Raw genomic sequence first — 25741 nt, 5'->3', positions numbered from 1 at the left:
TTAATCACCGAACACAATCTCAGCTCCCCCAAATCAATAGATCCATCCTGTCTATAAACACACGATGTGTGATTCCCAACAGTGGCAGAAAACACAGAGGGAGCTTGCCTCTTATGTCCTTTTAAGGAAGAGAACATCAAAGACAAAGAGGCACAATTCGGATTTTTCCATGCAGTCTCATCTTGATATAGGGCTATCATGCATTCCATGCCCTGTTTGTTTCGCTCCCACCCGAGCGGAAAGGGAACTACCTGAGACACTGTCCTACCGGAGGCACATGCATAGCAATTGCTTTTGTTCAGACTTTTTACAGTATATTTAACCCATTCAATCCAGGCATTTGTTTATCCATATCCTGTTTCTATTTCAAGAGTCTGTCTCAGGTCTTTAACCTCTATAATCTGCAGTGACTTTGGATCAGTGTAAGGGGTTAAAGGTTGCAGTTTAGAATCAAGGAATCCCAAAGGCTGTCCCTGTCCGACGCCAATTCAAAAATAGCAGCCCACAAAACGCTTCCCATACACTGTCATCTCTATCTTTAAATCTTTACTAAGGAGTTGGGACCCATTTTTATGGGGAAATGAGTCTTCAGAGGAAGCATTTTTAATGGTGAGATATATATATAGGATGACACTTCCTGTCAAAACAGTTTAGGGCTGGGCTAAAGGGGGCTCTATGGATAGTGATGCTAGGCGGTGGCTTTTGCAGTTCGGTAGGGTGTGAAGAAATATCTTGGAGGAAAGATATTCCCTTTGAAACTCTACATCTGGGCATTCTACTTAGGCTGCAAGCATCAATTTTTATAACTTGTGGAAATTCCGAAACAGAAATCATTAACACAACATCTGAAAAAGATATATGAGCAAAACTCAGAAGTAACAGGAATAGCAGCATAATTCTGACTAGTGCTAAGAACTTAAACAATATATCAAAGCACAAAACAAGATTAACATACAATTCTGAAGAAACAGTCCCCGCACTCACGTCGCCATAGTATAGTCAGTTAATCAAAGTCTGTTCAGTCTGAGTTATAGTGGGTCACGTGTTGATTCGGCTGTCCAGACTCCTTTCTTAACTGGAGAGGTGACTGGACATTTGCCAGCTTTTCTCCGCCGTTCAATGGTGAGGAGTACTAGGAACGGGCCGTCCCACACAAGTTCGAGAGTTAACTGTTGTCAGTGTTTGATCAAAACCCCTTCACCGGGTTCAATAGTGTGCACAGCGAAATCCAGAGGTGGTGTCTGAGTCAGGAATCCCTGGTGGAGTAAACGAGAAACAGCGAAGCCCAGGGTCTCAACATATTTACAGATACACATCTTGTGACTCAAGCTCTAGGTGATAAACACTCAAACATTCATGCACTAACGAACAGATGACTTTCAGCCAGAAACACAACAAAATGTAATAGCTTCCGTTCTCTCTCTGTAGGTCCTCACACACAGCCAGTCTCTCTCTCTCTCTCATACGGTGTTGGTCTCTCTGTCTATGTCTGCCTGTCACTGTCTCCTGTGTCTGCGCATCTGAGCTCATAGCGACCTCCCCTCGACCATCAGGTCTTCAAGTGCTAATTCTTTTCCCCAACTATCTCCACTCGCAGTCTCCAGTACTGCTGGGCAGTCCCCATGTGGCAGATCTTCCCCCCCTTTTTCCCGGAGGTCACTGCTCTACATATGGAACTGTTCAGGGTCGGTTGTCAGTAACACTTTAATTCTTTCAAGCACATCGCAGTTGTCAAATGTAATGTTTTCCCTGTGTCTGGGCGCATCCGCCCCCGGAGCTCCCGCTCCCTACCTACCGTCTTTCAATGCAGCCCTACGCGCCGTATAGCCCCCACGAACAATCTCAGCGCAATACAGTCTACTTACTGTCTCAACGTCCTGAAACTCACTCTCAAGTTACCCATATTAATTCACATCTACCCTCAGAGTTTCTGTTCCCCCCTGTCTTATCAGCAGCCTATTTCTTTGTACATCTGTTCCGGAGCCACTGCTCCCCTGCCTCACTGGCAGCCTATCTCTGTGTGTAACTGGGTACATTTGCCCCTGGAGCCCCTGCTCCCCTGCCTTATTTTCCTGAAGGTGGATACCACCCCTCATGTCATGTGAATTTGGAATTGTTCTAACTTATTACTACCTTGCACTCAATCTCATGAATGGTCCTCCTTTCCATAAGAAGTCAGCCGGATTTGAACATGCTCCCACCTCTATCTTAAGGTCCTCTCTATCTAAGAGCACTGCCTCATATTTCAGGATTCGGGAGTCTGTGAGCCATCGTCCCGCTTTTTGATTCAGGATAGTGCGGACTTGGTGAGGAGTAACCACAGTCAGTGGTGCTCCAAACGTCAGTTTCTGGCTTTCTTCCACTAGCTTAGCAGTGGCTGCTACTGCTTGTACACATTCGGGCCAACCCCGTGAAACGGGGTCTAGGATTCTGGAGAGGAAAGCTACAGGTTTTCTATGCCCCCCCCCCCCCCCATTCTTGAGTTAAGACCCCAAAAGCTGTCCCGCTTTTGGCATTAACAAATAGTCTAAAATCTTTATTAAAATTTGGCAAGCTCAAAACGGGTGCTGTAACTAATTTTTCTTTTAAAGTTTCAATCAGCATTTTTCCTTCTGGGTCCTATTTAACCCTGTCCGGAGCTTCTTCTGTTAGCTGTAGATATAGCTTTTTTGTAAGAATAGCATAGTCATCTATCCAGAGTCTGCAATAACCCAGCAAACCCAGGAACTTTGAGTTCTCTTTTAGTTCTGGGTAATCCTAATTCTACAATTCCTTTTATTCTTTCAGGGCTTATTCTCTTCTGTCCCTGACTGATTAGATGTCCTAAATATCTGACTTCCCGTTCCACATACTGTAGTTTGTTCTGACTAACTCGCAATCCCTTCACTGCAAGGTAGTTTAATAAATCATTGGTTCCCTGCTGTGTGTCAGTTTGGGTGGGACCGGACAACAGGAGGTCGTCCACATACTGAATTAACTTTAAAGTTGGTCTTAAAGTCAAGCCCTCAAGAACTTGTTCTAGGATCTGTCCAAACAAGTTTGGTGACTCGGTAAAACCTTCAGCTAAGACAGTCCACCTATACTGCTGTTTAATCGCAGTATCAGGGTCCTCCTTAAGTTCTAATAAAATCATATCATGAGAAAAAAAATAACGTTGAGTATTCATAAAATTACAATCAAAAATAGCGCACTGAATCAAATGACAAACAACAAGTTTCACACATAAAACCATTAACAAACAGATGAATTCAAGCCAGAGCACAAAGTGTTAAACTGCTTGTTAGCTGAGAAGCCTTTTTTTAAAAAAAAATCCATACACAAACACAAATTCTCACATCCACAGAGACTTTTTTTTTACAATCAAATTTACACACACAAAGACACACATAAATCTTCACCAACACAAAATTCCTATCGGGGGCCGGCCCACAAAGACATAAATATTCAGATTTAGATAACCACCTTATTTATCCGACTCCTTTTGTCTTTCATACAGTCCTCCCTTACTACTGCTACCATTATTTTAGCCTTCCGTTCCTCCGCCATTATGTCTCTCTATACAAATACTTTCTGAACCTCCTGTAACAACTCCGACTCATTTCTACCGTTCCCGTTCTCTATCTTCTGTAACTTCTTCTGGATATCAGGCCATGCCTTTGTCACGAAGTGAACCTTTACCATCCGTCATCCTGTTTCCCCATCTGGGTCTATACCCGAACATTTCCTAACCGACTCCCTTAATCTGTGTAAGAATGCACAGGGAGACTCGTCCTTTCCCTGCCTCAGGTCGAAAACCTTGGCTAAATTTTGTTGTTTGGGGATGCAAGTTTGTATCCCTTGGATTATCAAATTTTGCATGTCTAACATATTATTCCACCCTTCTATATTGTGGTGGTCCCAGTTAGGGTTCTGAAGGGGATATTTGTCTTCACCCCTAACCATCCCCCTCTCATGCCAAATTGTCCGGCAAGCTTAATACCGGCACTGCTACTAGTTTTTTTTTAATCTCAATTAACACTTTCCCTATCCAGTATCCCCATATAAGTCTCCTTTCTCCCCAGTAAATAGTATATTCAAAAATAGACATTAACTCAGCCCACATATACAGACTGGGCCTCAAAAATTAATTTGTTCTGACAATCCTATCGGATTCTCATCCAGGACCGTCATTTCCTTCTAAATGTTCCGACCTCCCCACTGGTGAGGGGGTCACACACAAACCCAATCTCCTTGTCCCCTATCGGCACTTTAGTCGATACGTTCTTCCTTTTTTTAAGAAATATTGCAATGTTCCTAGCTTCTCATATCCTCAAACACCAATTTATTAATTCATGCTTGACTAACTTTAAAGCCTGTTCCTAACTTGTAAACATATTTATATATTTACGTCCATTTATTCAGTATTTAATATTTAAAATGTAAAATGCATACAGTTCCCAATTTTGAAATCCACTGTATTCACCCAGATTTAGTACTCTAATTTAGATCCAAAATTAGTTTTCTGATGTACTCCTGACCAATTATTTCTCAATTACAATACTTTAGGTCGTAAAATAATCAGAGCTGTCTTACAATAATTTGTCAATTCAAGTTTTAAAAAAAATTCTAATGGCCGAATCCAAGGTCTCAGATAATAACCATGGAAGTTATCGTCTTTTTTTTCCCGACAGTCTACTGTTGAACTGAAACTACAACTGTCCTTCACATATTGAAAATAAATCATGTTAAGTTTACATAAAGATCACATTTAAAACAATCCTGGAACTCAAGCTCCAGTGAATAAAACTTCCTCATTCAATCACCAACAAACCAATGTGCATTCAAACCGAATCACAGAGGGTTAAATGTTTTGCGAGCAGTTCTCGCACTCTCTCTCTCTCTGTTGGTCTTACTGCAAGCTGCTGGTAAAAAATAAACTTCAGTTGTCTTATATAATTTGAGTTTAATGGGGCTACAACAAATCCTGTGGTCCGTTCCCCAAACGGGACCTCCCGTAGGGGACACAGTCTCACTACTTCTTTATCACCTTTTCCCCTCATCTCTCTCTCCTTTAGTCGTGCAGATCTCCTTACCTCCTCAGCCCCTGCTGCTGTGGCTTCTACGTCCCATTCGCCAGATCCCCTGGATCCCGCTCCTGATTCTCCAACGGCCACTGCCGTTGTTCCTCCTGAAGAGCATATGGCGGGGGTGCCACAGGCGGGGGTAAGTTCTCTAACACTTCCCACTTACTCTCATTCAGTGGGGTTAAAGGATATAAGGGTACTGGGGTTGGAGCAGTTGCTGTCAGGTTCCCTACCCAACATGCAGCATACTCGCTCTCCTTTAAACCTGGATACTGTTTATTCTTTACATAATCATTTAAAATTTGACAAACCCAATCCTCGTCCGATCCAAATTTTGGCCAGATCACTGATGGCGGACGGGATGGGTTCTTTTACCCAAACAAAACAACAGTATTTTATCATTTCCTAAGCCCCGACTTTCGTAGGGACTCCAATTCCCCAATTTTCGTCCCAGCGGACTATTAAGGGAAATCTGTGGGGTTTCGTCTTCCCGTTCCTTTTTAGACCTGGAACCTCGGCCACCCATGGTTGGTCTTCAGGCTAACCTACACTCTGGTTACTCAATTAACCCCGGTTACCTGTCACGACCACCGAGTCGACAAGGCAGTGTACCCTTCCCTACTGTGAAAGCCCCAAAATACCAGAGAAGGTTCTTACCTTGATCCTGTGCACGGAGTTGTCCGACTCAAAGTAAAAAATCACCTTTTTACTTTTCGAAGCTTCAACCTTTTTACTTTAATGCGAGCGCCACCTATTCACATCGTTTGCTCAAACATCTGTGTGTGTCACAGTGTCCCAGAATCATTCAGAGCCTCCCGTGGGAGTTCTGTTTAGGATCCCGGACACGAGCCCCCAAATTTGTTATAAGTGAATTTCTGTCTAGGCTTTCTGAATCTCCGGAGAATAGTTCCTGACACTTGGCTAACTATTCTAACTTTAGGGATCTGATTCAGAACAACCGGATCCTGCCTCCGAACTCTGCCAACCGCGGACTGTCCTTTAACCCTTGTATCAAGGGAGACTGTCCGCAAGGTTAAGTTCAAAAAGGCGAACTCCAAGTTGACTGGTATCAGCCCTTATCCCCACCGGCTGTCACTTCTCCCGTGGCAAATCGAAATACTGCGAGACACACAAACGGAGCAACAGATGTTTATTCAATCTTCGAAGATTGGGCGAGTTCCAAAAAGGACTTCGGAAATCGCAACGGGAGATTTTACAGCACTAATACTTATACATTATTTTTCCATTCAAATACATTGGTGATAATTTCATTGGTTTAAACATCTCACGCTATGGATTTTTCTTACATTAAAAATCATTAATGACAATTCCATTGGTTAAAGCATTTCACGCTTTTCTCTGCCAATTTCTTTAATTAAAATGTTATATTATTTTATCTTCATGTTCTATTAGTTATAACATTTGTTGATTTTTGTGTATGTCATGAAAAGAGCTTTCATTGTATTTTGCCCTCTGTGTCTAATCGAAGCATTCCTTGGTTTCTTGCCCAAGGTTACCATGTTCCTGGCTTTACAGAGGTAACTTCTAGTTCATGCTTCATTATGGCCTAGTCAATCATTAGTTTCATAAGTTAGCTTCTATTCATTAAACCTCAGTTTTAGTACAGTGAGTGTGTGAGTGAGTGTGTGAGTTATGTGTGAGGTGTGAGGTGTGTGTGTGTGTTGTGTGTTGTGTGTGTGTGAATGCACGAAACTGCAGAAATTACATTAACCATATCCATGTTAACAAGGCTTAGTGCACAACCTGCTTTACAAACCATTCTCAACAGGTCCTGCCCCTTGAATGACTGAGGAACATATACATGCTGGTGCATAGTATCCTTCACTAGTATTTACACACTACCCTCAGCAATTGCACAAGTAACAGCAAAGGGCAAACAGCACAAGGATTAAACACACAGTGAGGGGTAAACAGCACAAGGATTAAACACACAGTGAGGGGTAAACAGCACAAGGATTAAACACACAGAGGGGTAAACAGCACAAGGATTAAACACACAGCGAGGAGTAAACAGCACAAGCGCCAGTAAAAGCAGATGGAAAGTGAGTGTAAAATGTGACTATGACAGGACAGGCCCCACATTCCTTCCCCTCCGTCCCCCCCACAACCTGCCTCACCTTTCACCTCCCGGGCCCAGTACCTTCCAGGTGGCCCCATAGTTGACACAGGGGCCGCCCCACGACCAGTAGAACTCCACCACCCAGGCGCCCGACCAGTTCCCAAGCAGGTCCTTAACCCCATCCGCCTCCAGAATGTTCACCGGCTCCTGGCTGCTGTACAGCCGGCCGGTGTGGCCGTGACACAGCAGCTGCGCCAGGAAGGCGGCGGCGGCGGCCAGTGCCGGGTGTCTGCCCCGGGCCGCACGGCGCCATTTTCCTAACGGCCGCCCTCCCGCCGCTTCCTCGCTCGAGCGACTTCTCCTCCCAACCGCCTTCGCCCCCGCGTGACGTCTGCACGGGGGGATGGGCGGGGCCGGGGGAGCCTCACCGTCACCAAGCAACAGCCACCTCGCGCTACAACTGCTCATTCACAAAAACAAACTCTCCTGTCTCGCTCTGCAGCTGCAGGGGGGGACACTGCCACGTTTCGAGGAGCCCTGTCTACATTGGGAAAGCTCACCGCTCCATTTAAACACATATTCCCACATCCCACTTGCCTGCATTTGGCCCATTTCCCTCTAAACCTTTCTATTCATGTACCCATCCAAATGCTGTTTCAATGTTGTCACTGTACCTGCATCGACCACATCCTCAGCAAGGTCATTCCACATGCAACTCACCCTCTTTCAAAATGTTGCCCCTCCGCTTCCTTTTAAATCTCTCTCCTCACATTTAAAAAAATGCCCCCCTTAGTTTTGAGTTCCCCTACGCTAAGCAAGAGCCATTTTCTAGTCACCTTACCTCCACTCCTCATGATTTTATCAATCTCAACGAGGTCAACCCCCAACCGCCTGTGCTCCAGTGAATAAAGTCCCAGCCTCTCCTTATAACTCAAACCCTCCAGTCCTTACAACATCCTGGTAAATCTTTATTAAACCCTCACTAATAGTATTCTTCCTAATACAGGGTCACCAGAACTGTACTCAGTACTCTGAAAGTGGCCTCACCAACATCCTGTACAACCTCAACATGATGTCCCAACCCCTCTCCTCAGTGGTGTGAACAATGAAGGCAATGTTGCAAAACGCCGCCTTAACCACCCTGTCTACCAGTGATGCAACCTCCAAAGAACTATGTACCTGAACACCCCCACCCCATGTCTGTCTATTCTATAACACGACTCATTGTCCGATCATTATCTGTACAAGTCCTTGTTTTAGCAAAAATGCAACCCTTTGCTTTTAATAAGCCTCTCTCTCACACACATACTCTCTCACTCAGACAGAATACACACCCCTCAACACTCTCACACTCGCAGCCTCATACTCCATCACACTCTCACTTTCCCAAGCATGCACACACACACTTCTGCGCACACACACACAAACTCACATGCACACGCTCTCATTCTCTCATGCACACACACACACACACACACACACACACTACTCTTTGGGGTGAAATTGTATTGGCAGAATTATATTTGCAGATACATTCAATTTTGTTCAAAAAGCACACAATCTGCAGGCAGTCAATCCATGTAATATTTTACAAATTCCGACTTTGGAAACAGAACCAGTCTGATTCAAGATTGGAATACAGACAGACTCAAATCTCACACCTTTAATGCATTGTCTGAGCGGAGATGCCTTTCTTTTATAAAACCTTGTCATTTCAAGAACATTGTTACATATTAATGAACCAAAGCCCACACCCATTCTAAGAGATGAAGGCTATCTAAGTTTGTTCAATATATTCTATCAGTTGCATGACACTGATCTTTTGATATAAGTTCTGTGTCTTATGACGCTGTTCCATGAGGCTTATATATTGATGAGCTGAAAATGTGTTGCTGGAAAAGCGCAGCAGGTCAGGCAGCATCCAAGGAGCAAGAGAGTCGACATTTCGAGCTGAGAGACTTGGGTCTTTTCTCATTGGAAAGAAGGCGGTTAAGGGGGGATTTGATAGAGACATAAAAGATGATGAGAGGATTTGATAGGGTAGACAGAGAAAGACTTTTTCCTAGGGTGATGACGTTAGCTTGTACGAGGGGGCATAACTACAAATTGAGGGGTGATGGATTTAAGACAGATGTCAGAGGCAAGGTCTTTACACAGAGAGTGGTAAGGGCGTGGAATGCCCTACCTGCTAAGGTAGTCAACTCAGCCACATTAGGGAGATTTAAACAATCCTTAGATAAGCGCATGGATGATTTTGGGATAGTGTAGGGGACGAGCTGAGAATAGTTCATAGGTCAGCGCAACATCGAGGGCCGAAGGGCCTGTTCTGCGCTGGATTGTTCTATGTTCTAAACTTAGTGCAGGAGGCTGAAAGAAATGAGCAGCTTTAAAACAAAAACCTCTTGGAGCTCATAGCTTTCAATGAGAGTCTGAGCCCGGTGGTAAGTTCAGGTAACCTTTATTGCAACCCAACTTTGTTACAGTTTCAGATCCCCCCAGCAAAGAGGCAGAGAAAAAGTAGTTGCTTTTTGAACAGCTCAAGGTGAAAGTGCACACACCACACCTCCCCTGTTCCCCCCATGCCCCCCACCCCCCTCACTGTCTTTACTATTGGTCAGCACCAAGCTGTCCCTTTGAAATTGGATCCTTGGTACAGCCATAACCCGGAGGAAGTATTGCCTCACTCAGCAATTTCAACCCATACCCTGTCTCCAAGTAAGTTTCTCCCCGCTCCTTTGCCAGGAAGGGGAAGTGTAGAGTCAACCAGACTGCTGTGGGTCTGGAGTCACGTGTAGGCAAGACCGAGTAAAGGATGCAGCTGGAACGACTTGAGTGTATCCTTTCCCACAATGGCAGTTCTCTTCCCTAACAAGGGAGAGAGGGAATCAGATGGGGCCTTTCTCCCCCTACCACCCCCTCCCTGAAATGGTCTCATCGTTAGATTCCGAATTCCACATTTCTGACCGAATACCAATTCTGCCATCTGTCGTGGCGGGATTCAAACCCGGGAGTCCCCGGAACCGGGTTGATAATCCAATCGATAATGGGACTCGGCCGTCACTCCTTCAATCCCCCTGCGATGGCACGTGAACTCGCTGGTGCGTCCGCAGGTTGGAGGAGCAGGTGAAGCCCTTCCCGCACTGAGAGCAGGTGTAAGGCCTCTCCCCGGTGTGGATCCGCTGGTGGGTCAGCAGGGCAGAAGATGTGCTGAAGGCCTTGCCACACTCGGGGCAGCTGAACGGCCTCTCCCCGGTGTGGACACGCTGGTGTCTCCGCAGGGAGGAAGATCTGCTGAAGGCCTTCCCACACTCGGGGCAGCTGAAGGGCCTCTGCCCCATGTGGACCCGCTGGTGGCTCCGCAGTTGGGAGGAGCAGATGAAGCCCTTCCCACACTGAGAGCAGGTGAACGGCCTCTCCCCGGTGTGGACACGCTGGTGCCTCATCAGGGTGGAGACGTGGGTAAAGGCCTTCCCACACTCGGGGCAGCTAAAGGGCCTCTGCCCCGTGTGGACACGCCGGTGGGTCAGCAGGTGGGAGGACTGGGTAAAGGCCTTCCCGCACTGAGAGCAGATGTACGGCCTCTCCCCGGTGTGGACCTGCTGGTGGATCAGCAGGGTGGAGGATCTGCTGAAGGCCTTCCCACACTCAGTGCAGCTGAAGGGCCTTTCCCCCGTGTGGACCCGCTGGTGGGCCAGCAGGTGGGAGGAATGTCTGAAGGCCTTCCCACAGTCGGTGCAGGGGAATGGCCTCTCCCCGGTGTGACCGCGCCGATGAATCTCCAGGGCAGACGGGACACGGAAGCCTTTCCCACAGTCCCCACACTTCCACGGTTTCTCCACAGGGCGGGATTCCTCGGGTTTCTCCATGGCCAAAGCTTCAGCTGCACACAAACACGTGTAGAGCCCCTCCCTGCCGTGAAATTCCCTTTCCAGGCCGTATAACTGTTTCAGGCTCCTCACACAGTGCGCTGCAACAGTGGGGTCTCTCGTCCAGTCCCACTGATGCTGAAAACATACTCAGACAGGAACCAAAAAGCTTTGATTCCTCTCTCAGAAATCACGGTCGAAAATCTTTGCTGGCCCCAGTGGACTGAGTGACTGTTAGACATTGACATCAAAGTGAGGACCGGAGATGCTGGAGAGTCAGTCGAAAAATGTGGCACTGGAAAATCACAGGGGAGTCAGGCAGCATCCGAGGAGCAGGAGGGTCAATGTTTCGGTTATAAGCCCTTCATCTGTTGATTTTAAAACTTCCCTCTTCAAATCTTCAAAAGTTCTGTCAGAATAGATTACAAAAGTCATCACTGTCAGTGCAGGGTAGAAATTCTGAACAAGCAATTCTTTTCTTTTGTTATTCCACAAAATTGAAAGCACCATCCCACTCTCCCTCCCCCTCTGTTCTCACTCCGCTCTAACTAATTCCCCTGAAGGTGCTGATTCAGGATCTTACAGGGACAGAAAAAGCAAAAATGTCAAGACTGACATCTCTCTGAACTTTGGATACCTCCACATGAAAGTTAATATCTTTCCCAACACTGGGATCCTGCTGAGAGTGAGCAGGTCTGATTTTGGGAAGCAAAAAAAAGTGTGTCAATTCAGGGTGAACCTGCCTCTCAGCTTCTTGAGCAAGGACCAGACACAAGATGGTTAACGTCCCCAGGAAGGTGGGAGCAAAATGAGACGTCAAGGCATTAACGCCGACATTAGAGAGAAAGTGAACCTATTGACGTGGCAAAAGTTAGTGGAAAGCCAGAGTCATAGAGATGTACAGCACAGAAACAGACCCTTCTGTCCAACACGCCTGTACTGACCAGATATCCTAAATCAATCTAGTCCCATTTTCTGGTATGTGGCCCATAGCTGGGGTCATCCCCACCCCCTGTCCTGAGACCTTGATGCCTCCAAGCTGACCCTCAAAGTTTTAGTTTGTTCCTCCATTCTTTCCCAGTTGTCTTTTGTAGGTTTTGAAAACTTCCCCAATCCTCTGAGTATAGGATTTGGGAAGTTATGTTGTGGCTGTACAGGACATTGGTTAGGCCACATTTGGAATATTGTGTGCAATTCTGGTTTCCTTAGTATTGATAAGATGTTGGGAAACTTCAAAGTGTTCAGAAAAAATTTACAAGGATGTTGCCAGGGTTGGAGGATGTGATCGATAGGGAGGCGAGGGCTGTTTCCCCTCAGCGTTGGAGGCTAAGGAGTAACCTATAAAATCATGAAGGGCATGGATAGGATAAATAGACAAAGACTTATCCAGGGGAGGGGGTTGGGGGGAAATGAGTCCAGAACTAGAGGGCATATGTTTAGGGTGAGGGGAAAAGATACAAATGAGATCTGAGGTGAAACTTTTTCACACAGAGGGTATTACGTGTATGGAATGAGCTGCCAGAGGAAATGGTGGAGGCCAGTACAATTGCAACATTTAAAAGACATCTGGACAGGTGTATGAATAGGAAGGGTTTGAAGGGATATGGGCCAAATGCTGGCAGTTGGGATGAGATTGGGTTGGGATATCCGGTTGGCATTAACAGGTTGGATCGAAGGGTCTGTTTCTAAGCTGTACATCTCCATGACTAGTTGGACCACTTCCCGCTCCTCTGCCCTTGAGCCCCAGTTTTCTCATTTTCCCTCCCCCCACCTTGTCTCAGTCCCAACCCTCGAACTCAGCACCACCTGCCCAACCTGCAATCTTCTTCCTGACCTCTCCACCCCGACCCCCGACCCCCTCTCCCACTCCGGCCTATCAGCTTCACCTTAACATCCTTCCACCTATCGCATTTCCAACGTCCCTCCCCCAAGTCCCTCCTCCCTTCCTTTTATCTTAGCCTGCTTGGCACACTTTCCTCATTCCTGAAGAAGGGCTCATGCCCGAAACGTGGATTCTCCTGATCCTTGGATGCTGCCTGACCTGCTGCACTTTTCCAGCAACACATTTTCGGCTCTGATCTCCAGCATCTGCAGTCCTCGCTTTCTCCTCTTGCTAATATACCACTTGCCTTGCTGATTGCTTGCTATACCTGTCTGACAAATGACAGTGACTGGTGTAGAAGGATGCTGAGGCCTCTTTGTCCATCCACACATCATTCCTGATAAAGGGCTCAGGTCCAAAATGTCAACTCTCCTGCTCCTCGGATGCTGCCGAACCTACCGTGCTCTTCCAGTACCACGATGATTGACCCTGATCTCCAGCATCTGCAGTTCTCACTTTCTCCACATTCAAATACATCTCCATTTAAACAATGCACTTCCTTTTTGCGGTTTTTTTCCACAGCCAAGGCTATAACTTCATATTGTGGTACTGCATTTGCCATTGCGGTCTTCTCTATATCGGAGAGCGAGTGCAAACTTGGGGAACGATTCGCTGAGCATCGCAGCTATGCCCGCAGAGGGCGACCAGACCTCTCAGTAACCACCCATTCCAATTTCCTTCCCACCCCCTTTCTGACATGACCATCTTTGGCCTCCTCCATTGCCACAACAAATCTAACTGCAAATTGGAGGGACAACTCCTCATCTTCCGGGCAGCCTGCAGCCCGAAGGACTCAACGATGAGTTTTCCAATTTCAAAAAAACCTCCCTCTCCATTCCCTGACTCCATTCCCATCCCCGCCCTCCTCCCTGCCACCAACAAGATTCATTCCTCCGATTGACCAACCAGGTCGTACCCTCTAACTGTCTTGACCTTTTCCCACTTCATCCCCACCCCCTTTTCTCTGCAGCTTCTGCACCCAGCCCCAGCCCTGAAGAAGGGTTACAACCGATTCGTCGACTTCTCCACCATCTGATGCCTCCTGCCTAACTATTTTGCCAATTGAGATACAGACCTGGATCAACGTTTCCGGAGTCTGTCCCTGCCGAATTCACTCTTTCCTTTCAGTTGCTGCAAGTCAACAACTGAACCCCAGAATGAAAAAGAAATGGAAAAGGGGGCGAGATAAGAGAGTGCCGTACTCACAGATCTGGGACAGAGGAAGGAATGTGCAGTCTGGGTAAAGCTCTATCTTTATTCAGAGAGAGAGGATCAGGAGCTGCAGCTTGAGAAGTTCAGAGTCCAACTTCCGCATTCAGACAATGGGCTGACTCTGATTGGCAGGAGGACCAGACTCCTTCCAGTCCTCCAACATTGCCTATTGGCCAACCAAAAAAAAAGTCTCGCGCCTTTTTTGCGTCCAGCAATGAGCATGCTCAGTGTTTTGCTGACACTGGCCAGCATGCGCACTGCGTTGCTGACACCAGCAAACATGCGCAGTATGCTCTCTGGGGATGTTGGTGTTCCTGACAGATTTTAAGTGTCCAAATGCCAACGGGGTGAAAAGATAGAGCCACAATTTGTTTTGCCTTTGGCTCGATATTTTATTCCTTTTGCATTTTGTGTGGCTGCTCAACTTTTGGATGTCCTTTCCCCTTGTTGTGGGGGCAAGGCACCGAGATCAGAACTGGAGGGCATAGGTTTAGGGTGAGAGGGGAAAGATTTCTGAGGGTTCTAAGGGGCAATCCTTTCGCACAGAGGGTGGTATGTGTATGGAATGAGCTGCCAGAGGAAGTGGTGGAGGCTGGTACAATTACAGTATTTAAAATGCATCTGAATGCGGATATGGATAGGAAAGATTCAGAGGGGTAAGGGGCGACATGCTGACAAATGGATCACTAGATTAATTGGGACATCTGGTCAGCGTGGACCGCAGGGTCTGTTTCTGTGCTCTACAACTCTGAGTCTATCTTTAGATAGTGTGGAAAATAAAGAGCATGAAAGCATGGGAAGGGTTAGAACATGGAGACTACTGCCAATTTGTTGCAAAGGATCGTGGAAAGCTCTTACACCAATTAGCAGAGTAAGGTTGAGGCTGAAAGGTCACTATGGCAAGATGAGATAACAGTCAGTAAAGTTAGCCTCACCTGCTAAATATGATTGACAGGATTGGAACAATAAATATTTGGGACATGACATCAAATATCTAATTAATAATGAGTAGAGTCAGCCTGCTTGAGACTATTGATAATAAATATCTAATCATGACATTAGGAAAATATTAAGTAGGGTCTGGAATGCAAGACCGTTGTTGCAAAAGCTGACATTAAATCTCCAACTGTGACATTAGAATAACATTAAGTAGAATGTAGGAAAAACTGTGAGGGCACAAATAAAGAGATAATGGGAACTAACATCACTGGTTATTGTGTAGCTAGCGTGAGGAACTTTTGATTAATATAGTTGGACATGCTAACAAACACACTGCTCAGCTGGAGAAAACACTGCCTCCTCTGTCCAGGAATAAACGCTGGAAAGGTTGTATTGTTCCTATGGAGGAGGATGGTCTCTGGCTACACTCTGATATCTATCAGCTAGTAAATGGGGCAGAACTATGGAATTTAATCTCCAGGCATTCTGCGAAATTTAATAAGAGAAGGAAGGAAGTAATAAATAGTAGATCCCTACAGAGTGCTGAGGAACAAAGGGTCTTTGCTGTCCAAGTTCAGAAATCCCTGAAGTTATCAGTATAGGTCAAACTGATTGAACAGCCTGCAGGTTGTGCATATTTTGAGAAAAATAGAATGTATCTGCAAATATAATTCTGCAAATACAAATTCACTCCCATGGATGTACATGTTTATGTGTGTGAATGAGACAGAGTAAAGTCTATTGCGTGCTGTATATCCCGATGTCTATTTGATAATGGATGCTTTAATTCTGCTGGCGTAAATATTTTTATAAATCATAGCTGTTATAAATCATAAGTCCCAGCTCGGACTACACTGTGTGTCTGGATGGTTGACAGGCTGGGGATTGTGGCTTGGGTCTTAATTGACTGAATGTTTTATTGTTCCAGAAGGTGTAGGGGTGGGGGTCAAAGCTTCAGCAGAAATCCAGCAGAGCAGAACAGACCAATATCTTACTCTGTGGGTACAGGGACATCAGAGGACAGAGAAATCAGGACCTGAATCCAAGCTAACACTAGATTTCCCTGTGATCAGTGCTTTGATGAGCAGCGCCAAGCCTCTACCTTCACCTCGCTTCCCATTTGACTGTCACCTTGATAGTCAGGATGCAATCCTTGTCATCCTGAAGCCATGCCTCTGTAAGGAGTCTCAGATCATAATTATTCTCTTCAATGTGTGCAGTCAATTTTGTTACAATGCACCACACATTCAGATACATCGTTTTTAGTTTCACGTTTTGTGATCTTCAGAATCCGGTTTTGATTGCTGGTACATTTACTCACCTTGTCCCTTTCTATCGTTTCTGATGTTCATTTTCCACATCACTACATTGCTCACCGGCCTTGATTTGGATTGGCCATGCTAAATTGTCCATAATGTACAGGCATGTGAAGGTTAGATGGGGTAGCCATGGGAAATGCAGGGTTAGAGTTTCATAGTAAAAGAAGTAGTAGTTGGCCATTTGGCCCATCGAACCTGCTCCACCATTCATTATGATCATGGCTGATATATGCGTCATCTGAGATCCTCCTCCCTGCATTGTCCCAACTACCCTTAATTCCCATACCATGCAAATACCCATTCCACTGTGTTTTGAATATTCTTAATGAAGATGCCTCTACTGCTTCCTTGGGCAGGGAATTCCATAGATTGACTACTCTCTGGGAAAAGCAGTTCCTCCTCATCTCTGTCCTAAATCTACTCTCCTCAACTCAAGGCCTGGTCTCATCCTGGGTAGGGTAGGGTAGGGTAGGGCTTCATCCCCACCGTGCAATAAATTCCCACTTTCCACCAAACTCCCAGATGTACTCACTCACTCAGTTGCTGTCTCACAAACGAAATACTTCATTGTAACGTCTTTTGCTCCCAGTAAGGGCAACCCATCTTGGAAAGCTGCTCTGAAAGTCCAACCAGACTTCTGCATTCACCAGAGACAATTCCCGGATAACAGCACAGAAACAGACCCTCCAGCCAAACACGTCCATGCTGACCAAATATCCGAAATTAACCTGGTCTCATTTGCCCAGATATCCCTCTAATCTCTTCCTATTCATGTACCCATCAAGATGGGTTTTAAATGTTGTACCTGTTCCAGCCTCCACCACTTCCTCTGGCAGTTCGTTCCATACATGCACCACCCTCTGTGTGAAAAGGTTGTCCCTCATGTCCCTTTCCCCACTCACCTAAAATCTATGCCACTTTAGTTCTGGACTCTCCTACCCTGGGGAAAGACCTTGCCCCTTATAAAGGTTAAACCTCAGCGTCCGATGTGCAGAAAGTGAGACCTGCAGATGCTGGAATCAGAGTCTAAAAGTGTGGGGCTGAAAAAGCACAGCAGAACAGGCAGTATTGGAGGAGTGGGAGAGTCGACATTTCAGGCCCGAGCCCTTCATCAGGAATGATGCATGGATGTACAAAGGGGCCTCAGCGTCCTTCTCCACCAGTCATCAGACAGATGCACAAGCAATCAGCAAGGCAAGTGGTATATTCGGAAGATGAACTGGGATTAGCAGTGGGGATGTCATCCTGCAGTTAGGGGGTCATTGAATATATCCAATGCTGAGTTCATCTGTTTTTTGAACCACAGAGTGAGGATTTTTATGTTGTGCGGATGAGGTTTTCTTTTTTGTTGACAGTGGTTTATGTGTTGGATGCAGGTACAATAACCACGTTTAAAGTGGAAGGCATGAAAGTTTTAAGACCACGACAGAACAGTTAGTTAGACAGCACAGAAACGGACCCTTCAGCCCTACTATTCCATGCTGACTATGTTTCAGTGCCACTTGCCAATGTTTGGCCCATATCCCCCCGCACCTTTCCTATTCATGTACTTATCCAAATGTCTTTTAAAGGTTGCATCTGTTCGTGCATCCACCACTTCCTCTGGACATTCATTCCATACATGAACCACTCTCTGTTTATGAAAACCTTTTCCAGATTCTGTCCACTTCGTGGATTCATTTCCCTTTCCGTTCGGTTGGTGCAAGTCAAAAATTGAAGCCCAGAATGAAAAAAAAATGAAAAAGGAGTTGAGAAGAGAGTGGTGTACTGGCGGAGTAAGGAGGTTGCAGTCTGGAACAAACTCAATCTTCATTCAGAGAGAGGAGCAGAACCTTCCGAAGCTCGTGTTCCAGCTTCTGCATTCAGACAACAGGAAGGCTCTGATTGGCAGGAGGACCTATATCCTTCCGGTCCTCCAGGGCTTCCGATTGGCCCACCAAAAGAAAGTCGCGATGCGTGCGGCGAGGAGCACGCGCAGTATGCTCTCTGGTGATGCTGCTGTTACTGACAGAATTTGTGTCCAAGTGCCAAGAGAAGTAAAAAAAAGGGGAGATCCACCCTTTCTTCCCCCCTGTGATATTTACCTTTCCTACACGCCCCATGACTTTATAAATCGAAATAAGGTCACCAGTCAACTTGTGGTCGTCAATCGGGTGACCAGAAGTGTACTCAGTACTCTACACGTGGTCTCACCAATATCCTGTACAACCTCAATGTGATGTCCCAATTCCTACACTGAACGGTGTGAACAATGAAGGCAAGTGTGCCAAACGCCTCCTTCACCACCCTGTCCAGCAATGATGCAACTTTCAAAGAACTATGTCCCCGATTTGGAGATGCCGGTGTTGGACTGGGGTGTACGAAGTTAAAAATCACACCACCATTGTCCCCCCGAGTCTTTCTCTCACCCCACCCTCTGTCCAGCACCCCCAGTCTTTCTCTCACCCCACCCTCTGTCCCCCCCAGTCTTTTTTCTCCTATTACCATGAAATTGGTTCCGACTGTTGTCGTGGATAAAATGTAGAGAACGACCAGGAGACGCAGAGAGTTCTTCAAGAAGTAGGTCGTTTATTTGCAAACAAAAAGACCATGACACTCGAAAAGCAGATTCTCGAATGCCCACAAACCTCAGGGTCTGCAGTTTTAAAATATCTTTTTTTAATCATGTTTGTGTTAGCTTATCAGCATGTCCAACTATATTTATCAACGTACCTCAGTCTAGCTACACAATAAGCCAGTGATGTTAGTTCCCATTATCTCTTTAGTTGTACATTCTACTTCATGTTATTCCAATGTCTCGGTTGGAGATTTAATGTCAGCTTTTGCAACAACGGTCTTTCATTCTAGACCCTACTTAATATTTTCCTAATGTCATGATTAGATATTTATTGTCAGTAGTTTCAAGCAGGCTGACTCTACTCACTAACAATTAGATATTTAATGTCATGTCCCAAATATTTATTGTCCCAATAATGATAGTTAGCAGATGAGGCTAACGTTACTAACTGTGTTATCTCATCTTGCCATAGTGACCTTTCAGCCTCAACCTTACTCTGCTAATTGGTGTAAGAGTGTTCCACTATCCTTTGCAACTGTAGTGGACAGCGAAGAGAGTTACCTCAGATTACAACAGGATCTGGACCAGATGGGCCAATGGGCTGAGAAGTGGCAGATGGAGTTTAATTCAGATAAATGCGAGGTGCTGCATTTTGTGAAAGCAAATCTTAGCAGGACTTATACACTTGATGGTGAGGTCCTAGGGAGTGTAGCTGAACAAAGAGACCTTGGAGTGCAGGTTCATAGCTCCTTGAAAGTGGAGTCACAGGGAGATAAGATAGTGAAGAAGACGTTTGGTATGCTTTCCTTTATTGGTCAGAGTATTGAGTATAGTAGTTGGGAGGTCATGTTGCAGTTGTGCAGGGCATTGCTTAGGCCACTGTTGGAATATTGCATGCAATTCTGGTCTCCTTCCTATCGGAAAGATGTTGTGAAACGTGAAAGACTTCGGAAAAGATTTACAAGGATGTTGCCAGTGTTGGAGGATTTGAGCTATGGGACAGGCTGGGGCTGATTCCCTGGTGCGTCAGAGGCTTGGGGGGGTGCGGTGACCTTATAGAGGTTTACAAAATTATGAGGGGCATGGATAGGATAAATAGGCAAAGTCTTTTCCCTGGGGAGTCCAGAACTAGAGGGCATAGGTTTAGGGTGAGAGGGGAAAAATATTAAAGAGACCTAAGGGGCAACCTTTTCATTTAGAGAGTGGTACATGTATGGAATGAGCTGCCAGAGGAAGTGGTGGAGGCTGGTACAATTGCAACATTTAAGAGGCATTTGGATGGGTATATGAATACGAAGGGGTTGGAGGGATATGGGCCGGGTGCTGGCAAGTGAGACTAGATTGGGTTGGGATATCTGGTCGGCATGGACTAGTTGGACCGAAGGGTGTGTTTCCATGCTGTACATCTCTCTATGACTCTATGAACTGGAAATGGTCTCCATGCTCTAACACTTCCCATGCTTTCATGCTCTTTATTTTCCATACTATCTAAAAATAGAGTCACAGAGCTGTAGAGCACAGAAACAAACCCTTCAGTCTACGTCGACCAGATGCCAGCATGTCGTCTCTTATCCCTCTGAATGTTTCCTATTCATATCCCCATCCAGATGATGTAATTGTACCAGCCCCCACCACATCTGACAGTTCATTCCATACACATACCCCCTCTGTGTGAAAGGATTGCCCCTTCGGAGCCTCAGAAATCTTTCCCCTCTCACCCTAAACCTGTGCCCTCCAGTTCTGGTCTTGGTGCCTTGCCCCCACAACAAGGGGAAACGACATACAAAAGTTGAGCAGACAGACAAAATGCTAAAGAAATAAAATATCGAGCCGCCAGAAAAAAAAATTGTGGCTCTTTTTTCCCCTGTTGGCATTTGGACACTTAAAATCTGTCAGGAACACCAACATCCCCATAGAGCATACTGCGCATGTTTGCCAGTGTCAGCAACGCAGTGCGCATGCTTGCCAGTGTCAGCAAAACAGCAAACGAGGAGCCCTGTCTACATTGGGAAAGCTCACGGCTCCATTTAAACACATATTCCGACATCTAACGGAACGGCCTCTTTGCTAAAGGGGGAAATCTGCATTTTAAAGGGACATGGACATTTTACCGGGTATTTCCGCAAATACAGAGATGTAAATGGACGAGATTACATTTCAAAGGGATGTGGCACATTCAAAGGGATATCTTAAGATGTAAAGTGACGCAGTTATATCTAAATGAATCTACATTTCGAAGAGACGTTGCCCTGTTTATAAGTAGAGACAATAGGTGTGAATTTCGTCTGTGTCCCAATGTTGAGTCAAACTGACATTTTTCTTAGAAAAGCTCTGCACTTAAATTACATTCTTGAGAAGGTAATTTATAGATTAGAGTGTAGGTTAGGGAGAATTGGCCGTGCTAAGTTACCCATAGTGACCAGGGATGTACAGGTTAGGGTGGATTGGCCATGGGAAATACGGAGTAAGGGGTTGGGTATGGGTGGGATACTGTTCAGAGGGTCGGAGTGAAATAGATGGGCTGAATGGCCCACTTCCACAATTCGTCCATCCACACCAGGATTCCAAACTAAACCAGTCTCACTTGCCTGCATTTGGCCCATTTCCCTCTAAACCTTTCTATTCATATACCCATCCAAATGCTGTTTCAATGTTGTAATTGTAGCTGCAACTACCACATCCTCAGCAAGTTCATTCCACATGCAAATCACCCTTTCTCAAAATGTTGCCCCTCCGGTTCCTTTCAAATCTCTCTCCTCACATTTAAAAAAAATGCCCCCCGAGTTTCGAGTTCCCCTACACTAAACAAGAGCCATTTTATGTTCACCTTACCTCCACTCCTCATGATTTTATCAATCTCAATGAGGTCAGCCCCCAACCTCCTGTGCTCCAGTGAATAAAGTACCAGCTTCTCCTTATACCTCAAACCCTCCAGTCCTTACAACATCCTGGTAAATCTTTATTAAACCCTCTCTAACAGTATTCTTCTTAATACAGGGTCACCAGAACTGTACTCAGTACTCTGAAAGTGGCCTCACCAACATCCTGTACAACCTCAACATGATGTCCCAACCCCTGTACTTAGTGGTGTGAACAATGAAGGCAATGTTGCGACATGCCGTCTGAAAACCACCCTGTCTAGCTGTGATGCAACTTCCAAAGAACTAAGTACCTGAACCCCCCCCCCCCCCCCCCCAATTATGTGTGTCTGTTCTACAACGACTCATGGCCCAACCATTATCTGTACAACCCCTTGCCTTTATTAAGCGTCTCTCTCACACACATACTCTATCTCAGACAGACACACACACACTCCTCAACACTCTCTCACACTCACAGCCTCATACTCCATCACACTCTCACTTTCCCAAACATGCACACACACTTCTGCGCACTCTCACACACAAACTCACCTGCACAAACACTCACTTTCTCATGCACACACACACACACACACTACTCTATAGGTTGAAATTGTATTGGCAGAATTATATTTGCAGATACATTCAATTTTGTTCAAAAAGCACACAATCTGCAGGCAGTCAATCCATGTAATATTTTACAAATTCCAACTTTGGAAACAGAACCAGTCTGATTCAAGATTGGAATACTGACAGACTCAAATCTCACACCTTTAATGCATTGTCTGAGCGGGGATGTCTTTTTTTTAATAAAACCTTAAGTCATCTCAAGAACATTGTTACATATTAATGAACCAAAGCCCGCACCCATTCTAAGAGATGAAGACTATCTAAGTTTGTTCAATATATTCTATCAGTTGCATGATACTGATCTTTTGATATAAGTTCTGTGTCTTATGATGCTGTTCCATGAGGCTTATGTATTGATGAAGCAAGATGGTACATAGTAGGCGGTAGAGAATTACAGATCACCTTGGAAGGATTTAAAGAGAGAGTTAAGAAGAGCAAAGAGAGGATGTGCAGGTTAGGTATATTTGTCAGGGTAATGTAGAGCGGTAGGGGAATGGGTATGAGTGGGTTCCCCTTCAGAGGGTCGGTGTGGACTCGTTGGGCCGAATGGCCTGCTCCCACTCTGTGGGGATTCTCTGAAGCAAATGAATATTAACAAACGGTGGCACAGTGGTTAGCACTGCTGCCTCACAGCGCTTGAGACCCGGGTTCAATTCCCGACTCAGGCGACTGACTGAGTAAATGTAGGGGTATGGGTGGGTTGCGCTTCGGCGGGTCGGTGTGGACTTGTTGGGCCGAAGGGCCTTGTTTCCACACTGTAAGTAATCTAATCAAATGAATATTAACAAACGGTGCAGGACAACGCAGGCGCACTGCCTGCGCCCGACCTGGCCACGCCCACCCGCCCCTTCCGTGACGTCACAACGCGGAAGTGGCACTGAATGAAAATCCCTCCGTCTGGACAAATCCTGGGGCGGGAAAATCTGTTCACTTGTAGCAACGGGAGTGAATCCAGGGAGGGAGCAGATCCTGTCAACTCAGGTATGGGACATAATTCCCAGGTGAGGAGGACAGAATTGGGAGGAGTAGATATCTTTTCTGTTTTCCTTTTCAAAATGCACCCGATTTCCACAAGTAAATGCAACAGCACATGCAGCTTCAAGCCGGCTGTGCATCCTGTGTTCTTCCTCTGCCTTGGCTCCAGCACTTTTGGCTTCCTTTCCCTTCTCCACTTCCTCCCGGTGTTGATACCTCATTGTTTTCCCGGTTGTCTTTTGTGGGTTTTGAAAACTTTCCCAATCGTCTGAGTACAGGATTTGGGAAGATTACGTTGTAGCTGTCCAGGACATTGGTTAGGCCACATTTGGAATATTGTGTGCAGTACTGGTCTCTCTGCTGTAGGAAGGATGTCATGGATGTTGTGAAACTTGAAAGGGTTCAGAAAAGATTGGCAAGGATGTTGTCAGGGTTTGAGCTGATCAGGATGGGGCTGTTTTCTCTTGAGTACCAGAGGCTGAGGGGTGACCCTACAGATTTCTATAAAATCATGAATGGCATGGATTGGATAAATAGACAAGGCGTTTCCCTGGAATGGGGGAGTCCAGAAGTAGAGGGTAATAGGTTTATGGGTGGGAGGAGATTTAAAAGGTCCCTTATATTCAGAGGGTGGTGTTATGTAAGGAATGAGCTGCCAGAGGAAGTGGTGGAGGCTGATACAATTACAGCATTTAAAAGGCATCTTGCTGGGTATATGAATAGAAAGGGTTTAGTGGGATATGGGCCACGTGCTGTCAAATGGGACTAGATTGATTTAGGATATCTGATCAGCATGGATGAGTTGGACCGAAGGGACGATTTCTGTGCTGTACATCTGGTAGCCAATTGTCCTCAAAATTCTGTTCCCATTAGCCTCTCCTTAGCTCTATTGCACATGATTGCCAACCCAATTTAGTCCCAGCTGCCAGCACCCGGCCCATATAGGGGCCGAATGATGGCAAATGTGACTAGATTAATTTAGGATATCTGGTCAACTCGGACAGATTGAGCTAAAGGGTCTGTTTCTGTGCTGTGTGACTCTAATTGTCTTCAGTGAAAGCAGACGTGTGGTTGTGAAGGCTGGACTTTCAGAGCATGTTTTGCCCTGACTGGAAGCAGCTGAAAATGTGTTGCTGGAAAGCGCAGCAGGTCAGGCAGCATCCAAGGAGCAGGAGAATCGACGTTTCAGGCGTGAGCCCTGAAGAGCCCTGCAATCCTCACTTTCTCCTGACTGGGAAGCAGAAGAGTTTGACTGAAGTGTGTTTGAGCGGAGTGAGAACAGAGGGGAAGGGAGAGTGGGATGGTGCTTTCAATTTTGTGGAACAGCAAAAGAATATTCTGCAGAAAGTAGAATTTCTACTTGTTCTGAATTTCTCCCCTGCACTGATAGTGATGACTTTTGTAATCTCTTTTTGCAGAGTATTTGAAAATCTGAAGACTGAAGCTTCAAAATCAACAGATGAAGGGCTTATGCCCAAAACATTGACTCTCCTGCTCCTCGGACGCTGCCTGACCTGCTGTTTTTCCAGCGCCACATTTTTTGACTGACTCTCCAGCGTCTGCAGTCCTCACTTTGATGTCAATGTCTGACAGTCACTCAATCCATCGGGACCACAACAATTTTTGACTGTGATTTCTGTGAGAGGGATCAACGCTTTTTGGTTCCTGTTTGAAGACGTTTTCAGCATCAGTGGGACTGGACAAGAGACCCCACTGTTGGAGCGCACTGTGTGTGGAGCCTGAAACAGTTATACAGCCAGCGAAGGGGATTTCACGGCAGGGAGGGGCTCTACACGTGTTTGTGTGCAGCTGAAGCTGTGGCCATGGAGAAACCTGAGGAATCCCGCCCTATGGAGGATCCGTGGAAGTGTGGGGACTGTGGGAAAGGCTTCCGTGTCCCATCTGCCCTGGAGACTCATCGGCGCAGTCACACTGGGGAGAGGCCATTCCCCTGCACCGACTGCGGGAAGGCCTTCAGACATTCCTCCCACCTGCTGGCCCACCAGCGGGGCCACACGGGGGAAAAACCCATCAGCTGTCCCGAGTGCGGGAAGGCCTTCATGTTTTTCTCTGCCCTGTTGGCCCATCGGCGGATCCACACAGGAGAGAGGCCGTTCAGCTGCCCTGAGTGTGGGAAGGCCTTCAGGTATTCCTCCACCCTGCGGACCCACCGGCGTTTCCACGCGGGGGAAAGGCCCTTCAGCTGCCCTGAGTGTGGGAAGGCTTTTACCAACACCTCCACCCTGCTGAGGCACCAGCGGGTCCACACGGGGGAGAGGCCCTTCAGCTGCCCCAAATGCGGGAAAGCCTTTACCCACGTCTCCTCCCTGCGGAGCCACCAGCGGATCCACACCGGG

The 25741-nt window shown here is 46.2% G+C and overlaps 1 protein-coding gene and 1 pseudogene across 1 annotated transcript; one reads left to right on the top strand and one right to left on the bottom strand.

The window, feature by feature from the left end:
- The window catches only part of LOC132808053 (zinc finger protein 850-like), a 27751-nt pseudogene extending 13600 nt beyond the window's left edge, over positions 1 to 14151 (bottom strand).
- Positions 5136 to 25741, top strand: LOC132807994 (zinc finger protein 485-like; the record flags this gene model as incomplete). The annotated part of the gene is made up of 2 exons (XM_060821885.1): positions 5136 to 5202; positions 24803 to 25741. A coding segment is annotated over exon 2 (534 nt), but the record flags the coding sequence as incomplete, so codon positions are not given.

This window comes from Hemiscyllium ocellatum (genome assembly GCF_020745735.1).
Source record: "Hemiscyllium ocellatum isolate sHemOce1 chromosome 27 unlocalized genomic scaffold, sHemOce1.pat.X.cur. SUPER_27_unloc_3, whole genome shotgun sequence".
Lineage (NCBI taxonomy): Eukaryota > Metazoa > Chordata > Chondrichthyes > Orectolobiformes > Hemiscylliidae > Hemiscyllium > Hemiscyllium ocellatum.
The sequence above is the reverse complement of the archived record's forward strand: the minus strand, read 5'-3'. Positions and strand labels throughout refer to the sequence as shown.